Source organism: Neovison vison, chromosome 9, assembly GCF_020171115.1.
Source record: "Neovison vison isolate M4711 chromosome 9, ASM_NN_V1, whole genome shotgun sequence".
Taxonomy (NCBI): domain Eukaryota; kingdom Metazoa; phylum Chordata; class Mammalia; order Carnivora; family Mustelidae; genus Neogale; species Neogale vison.
In genome coordinates this window covers 19,224,094-19,229,876 of record NC_058099.1, presented here as the reverse complement: position 1 = coordinate 19,229,876, position 5,783 = coordinate 19,224,094, and the positions used below count along the sequence as shown (strand labels likewise).

The 5,783-nt window shown below is 53.8% G+C and overlaps 1 protein-coding gene across 1 annotated transcript; it reads left to right on the top strand.

Annotated features, from left to right (window-relative positions):
* The first annotated feature begins 2,130 nt into the window (after positions 1–2,130).
* Positions 2,131–5,291, top strand: LOC122916862 (alpha-1-acid glycoprotein-like). The gene is made up of 6 exons (XM_044264253.1): positions 2,131–2,244; positions 2,676–2,818; positions 3,043–3,113; positions 3,875–3,982; positions 4,130–4,233; positions 5,089–5,291. The coding sequence occupies exons 1-6, from the start codon at positions 2,131–2,133 to the stop codon at positions 5,164–5,166; spliced, it is 618 nt and encodes a 205-aa protein (XP_044120188.1). The 3' UTR covers positions 5,167–5,291.
* The last annotated feature ends 492 nt before the right edge of the window (positions 5,292–5,783 follow it).

Here is a 5,783-nt window from a genome sequence, read left to right as displayed (position 1 = left end):
CACTGCCGGCCACTCGGACCCAGGTCCTCCGCACGCCCCACGTTCTCTGCCCTCCACTCTTCCCCGCTGACGAACTCCGCTCCTTTTCTCAAGACTCAAATTAGGGCAATGCCCATCCAAAACACCAAGTGAGCTGGCAAAAAAAAAAAAAAAAAGAGCAAAGAAAAGAGGAAATCCCACTTCTGACAAGGATGTGGAGGAGGGGACTCCTCTGTGTCACCAAATTGGCACCACATTAGACAGTGTTCGTGTTTTTGATTTGTCATTTCTCTTTGGGGAGAGAGGTTTTTTTTTTTTAATCAGCTTAATTGAGGTGTAATTGGCATACAATAAAACGCACACATTTTAGGTTCAGGGTTCAGCGAGTTTTCACAAATGTGCATTATGCTCGTAACCACCCCTGCGGTGGAAATGGGGCATACGGCCACGGACCTCAGAAAGTGCTCTTCCAGCCTCTGGCCCTCAGACTGCCCTCCTTGCCCGAGGCAACCACCGGTCTGATTTCTGCCATTCTAGATCAGTTTGGGGGGTTTGAGAACATTCTGTACCTGGAACCAAACAGTATGTGCTTGATGAGTCTGGCTTTTTTTGTTCAGCAGAATGTTTTGGAGATTCACGGCTGTTGTCTTATATGCCAGTAGTTGGTTCCTTTTGATTGCTACATAGTATTCCCTCTATGAAACTGTTACAATCTGTCTTTCCATTTTCCTGACGACTGGCATTTGAACTGTTTCTGGTTTTTGGCTATTTCGAATAGCAGAATAACATCATAGTCTTGTCCGTGACATGTTTTTCTCTCTCTTGAATGGTAGGGCATGGTAGAAAGGGATTTGGTCGCTTTCTGACTCGTGGCATTCACCGCGAGGAATGGTGAACATCACCATACGAAATGCTAGAGGCAATTCTCTCTCTATAAAGCTGGAAAAAAATAAAATGCTACGGATATAAAGAGAGGGCACCATTAAGTACGGGGAACCTAGGAAGAGCACGACAGGGGTGTGCATCCATTAAAATTATAACCACTGACTACACGGAAACATGGGAAATGACTCAAAATATATGAAATGAACAGGGATACAAAACTGTAACATAACATAAGAAGGCTTTGAGGAAGTATTCGTTCATAGGGCTAAAGATCTGACCCAGTCAGGCAGAAACACTCATGGACTGTGGATGCGCACATCTGGGGTGCTGGGCACTGTCGGGGCCTGGGGACCTCCTGGTGACGACAGAGGCCACCTTCCTGTTCCATGGCAGGGGGTGGAGACCACACGTGCATCATTTCTTGTTTTAGATGTTGGGAGCTAGTTCAGGTAACACCACATTTACTGGAAATAGACGTGTAACTTGGACACCTCCTCCTTGTAGAAGGATCCCTGCCTCCGAGTGTTGGTTGGCACCACCCTCCCCCAATGGACTTTTGTTCCCCCATGGTTGTCACCACACTCTGCTGGAATGGAATCCATGGTTTTCCTTACCCCTACTCCAGAGCCTCTCCCCATCACCCACCCCCATGCCACCTAGTCTGGGAACTGTCTAAATCACTTTCAGCATTATGTCTGGCTTTCACTCTGGATGCTCAGGGAGACACAAATTGGGTAAAGTCAGTAAAGAATCTTCTTTGGGCTCAGGTCATGATCTCAGGGTCCTGAGATCGAGACCCACATCGGGCTCTCTGCTTGGTGGGGAGCCTACTTCCTCCTCTCTCTCTGCCTGCCTCTCAGCCTACTTGTGATCTCTCTCTCTGTATCAAATAAATAAATAAAATCTTAAAACAAACAAAACAAAACAAAAGGAAAAAACCTCTTAGCTTGCTTAGAGGTCCCTCTACTGAAATCTACACATGTTTCATGATACCACTCCAGCCCACACCCAGCTTGGCTTTGAACAGCCTGACCTTGGGGCCCCTGTAACCCTTCAGGTCAGGGTTCTGAATTAGACCAAGGTTTGGAGGCTTTAGCTACAGTGGGCTTTGGGGGAGGGAGGGGAGGATTTGTGCAAAGCATTTCACAAGAGCTCAAGGACTGTGTCACCAGGGGGGCTCCAGGGCTCCTCCCACAGCTCATTATAAAATCACTGTCCCCTCCCACCAGCAGCTCTGCCTGACTCCAGGTGTCTCTCCATCTAGGCATGGCGCTGTCCTGGGCTCTTGCTGCCCTGAGCCTCCTTCCTCTGCTGCATGCCCAGAGCCCAGTGTGTGCCAACCTCACAGCAGCACCCATCACCAATGCCACCCTGGACCAGGTGCGTCCCTCGGCCTCCGAGCAACAGGGGCAGCTGCCTCCTTCCCTGGGCTCCCCTTCTCCCGCTGGTTTGTGGACGCCGCCCCCCCACCCCCCGTCTGATTCTGCCCGCTACTGCCTGCTTCTGCCCTCTTCTCTCCTGGGTCCTGGGGTGACCTTCTGACCAGGCTCTGGACGCATTCTTCTGCTTCCTAACTCAGAAGCCTCATGGCAAGTTCCCTCAGAGGGGACATCCTGTCCTGGGCCCGGAGGGCCACCCAGTGTCTGGGGAGGTTTCTGACCCTCAGAGTGAGCTCCTGCGTGTGCCCTCCTCGCCTGGGGCCCCAGTCTCCCTGCGTGTAAAAAGGAGGGGGACATCTTTGTACCTGGCTGGCTGGCAGGCAGGGGCACTCGGCTCCCAGCCTTTGTCATCAGATCTTGGCTTCTCCCCAGATCTCTGGCAAGTGGTTTTATCTCTCCTCGGCCTTCCGCAACCCGGAGTTCAACCAGTCAGCGAGAACAATCCATGCGGCCTTCTTCTATTTCACTCCCAACCATACGGACGACACAATACTGCTCGGAGAGTACCTAACCATGTAAGACCCCCACATACCAGCTTGCCCCCAGCCCCAGCTTCTGTTCCTAGCTGCTGGGAAACCTCGAGCAAGTCCCTCCTTCCTCCTGACCTCAGCCTTTTCATCCGTGGATGAGGAGGGCGGACTAGTCGGCCCAACTCTTGCCCTCGATGATAGCGACCGGTGCTTGTCCACTTCTTCTCAATGATCCTCCTCTTTTTCACCCTTCTTCTGTCTGGCTGTAGTGGGAACAAGTGCATCTATAACTCCAGCTATCTGAAGGTCCAGAGGGAAAATGGGACCCTGTCCAAACACGGTGAGGACCAACGGGAGGACTGGGGTGTGTCATGGGGACCTGTGGATGGACCAGACAATAGGGTCAGTGCTGGGGCGAAGCCACAAAGAACCCAGGTCAGGCCTTCCTCCTACATTTCTGATGTCCCAGGGTCTCCACACTGCAGTAACAAGTAATAACCGTCCCCAGATTTGAGCTCTATGTGCCAGGCACTGTTTGAAGTAATTTTACTAGGATTAACCCACCTGAGACTCACAATCTTAGGAGGACCTGACAGCGATCAGCTGAGGAAACAGAGAAACAGAGAGGTCAGTTGTTTCCCTGAAGTCACACAGCCTGTAATTAGAACTAGAATTCAAACTGAGGGCTGGCTGCAGGCCTGCCTCTCTCCACTACTCTTTCCCCTTTGGGACCTGAGGGTGGCAGTCTGTGTCAGGCAGGGAGTGACCCCACTCCTGTCCCCACCATCGCCCCAGAGAGGGCACATAGTAGGAGCATACAAATGCTGGTGGTATTAAACCAACAGCCCTGGGCAGCCCTGAGGCTCCTGTCTGTGCCTCACTTTTCTCATCTGGAAAATGGGGAGAAAGGCCCTGACAGCCACAGTCAGCACGAGGCTCCTACGATTCCACAACTCTTTGCAAGGCCCGGCACACAGAGGGAGTGAAGGTCGTTGGCCCAGGTGAACTCCCAGCCTTCACTGACCCCTGGGGGGGCCACGGGAACACTCATGGTCAGACCCATTGTGCTATGTGGTCTCACCCAGAAGTTTTCTTCTCCAGAGTCTGGCAAAGAAGTGTTTGCCGATCTCCTGCTCACTAAGGATCCTAAGATCTTCATGCTTGGCTTCTCCCTGAAGGATGAGCAGAACAAGGGACTGTCCTTCTATGGTAAGCACCGTTCCAATGTCCACCCCAACCCGACCTCACCCAGCAGACCACCTGTCCCTGTGGCTGGGCCCCCAGAACCCCCGCCCTCCCCTGAGCCCCAGCGAGGCCCCCGGCATGCTCACCCAGCCCCCTTGTTCCCTCCTGCAGCTGACAAGGCAGAAGTGACTGAGGAACAAATGAGAGTTTTCCATGAAGCCATCACGTGCTTAGGCATGCAGACGTCGGAGATCAATTACACTGATGCGAAAAAGGTGAACGCAGTGCAGACTAGGCTATGCCCGCCATCGGAGCCATCCTGCCTGGGGGCAGCCCCAGAGGCCTGGATAGGGAGACCAGCCGGCCAAGGCTGCATAGTGAGGCAGGATGTCCTACTTTTAAGCACCTGCCTCCCTGCAGGGACAGCTGAGCTCCCCAGAGGCCCAAAAGTTGAGGGCCCAGGAGGGAAAGTCCCTGGGAAACAGGGAGGACAGGAAGGGAGGAGGAACAGTGGGAATAGGGTGGCAGTGGGAATTTGACAGGGAAACACACAAGGGTGATTATCGCTTACACCTGCCGGCCACGGCCCAGACATCAGATACGTCAGAGGCTTTCCTTGGTCGTGTCCTATAAGGCAATCTCTAAAATCACAGAGCTGCTGAGTGGGCTATACTTTTTCAGATAGGCATGATATACTTTTATTATCATCAAAGTAAAAAGGTCTCCGTTGGCCACCTGAGGCCATCTCTCCTGCCCACCAGCATCCTAAAGCTCCTCCAGTCCCCACTCCTGGCAGCTGCAGGAAAGGCCTGGGCACACAGCACCAACTGGCTCTGGTGTGCAGCCTGCCTTCCCCATCCACTGGCTGGGGGACCGCAGACAGGCCGCAAGGCCCCCTGAACCTCGGTTATATCATGTGCTCAGGAATCCAGATCAGCCCAGGGGCTTGGCGAATCCTCAGTACACAGCAGCGCTTTGTAAAGCCTCTCTGGAGTGCAAGAAGCTGAGGCTCAGAGCTGGACCGTGCCTCGCCCAGGGTCCCTGAGCTGGCGCCACAGTCCGGAGCTCATCCACCCTTGCCCTCACAAGAGCCCCTCGCGTCACCAGGCTCCCCTCTCACTGTCTTCCAGGATCTGTGTGGGCCGCTGGAGAAGCAGCACAAGGAAGAAAGGCAGAAGGAAAAGGAGGAACACACAGCGTTGGACTAGGACCCTGGGGACCGTGGGGCCCATCCTCAGCCCTAGGCCCACCCCTTTTGTACATGATGTTTTTGTCTCAGGTGCATTAATAAAGCTTCTGCCTTTGAAACAGGAGGCAGGGGCTCGTTTGCTCATGTTGTCATTCATTCATTCATTCATAGGTGTTGAAACCCTCCCTGAGCTGAGCCCTCGCTGATCAGGGCATAAGGCCCAGCCCTTGGTGGGAAGAGCCCCCGTTGTCCTATCCAGCATGACTGGGGGGATGACGGGAACAGAATGTTGTGGGAACCCAGCATGGGGAGGTTCCTTCTGCAATGAAGTCTGGGAAGGCTTCCTGGAAGGGGAATCTGAACCTGCCTAGAAAGATTTGGAGGTTTGCACACCTGCTCTTCCAGCTGCAAGCCAAGGATCTGGGAGGATGTTTGGCAAACAGAGGCAGAGCACCCCGGTAGGAGTTCAGGTAAAAGAGGGTGGGGCGTCGGGTGGAGGACTGCAGCAGGTGGTACCAGGCGTGCGGGACCGCCCATCAGACCTCACCGTGGCCATCTGGGGAGGCGAATTGGGAGGGAGCCGGCTGGACGCAGACTCTGGCACAGGCTGCTGTGAGCATCCTGGCAAGAGGAGGG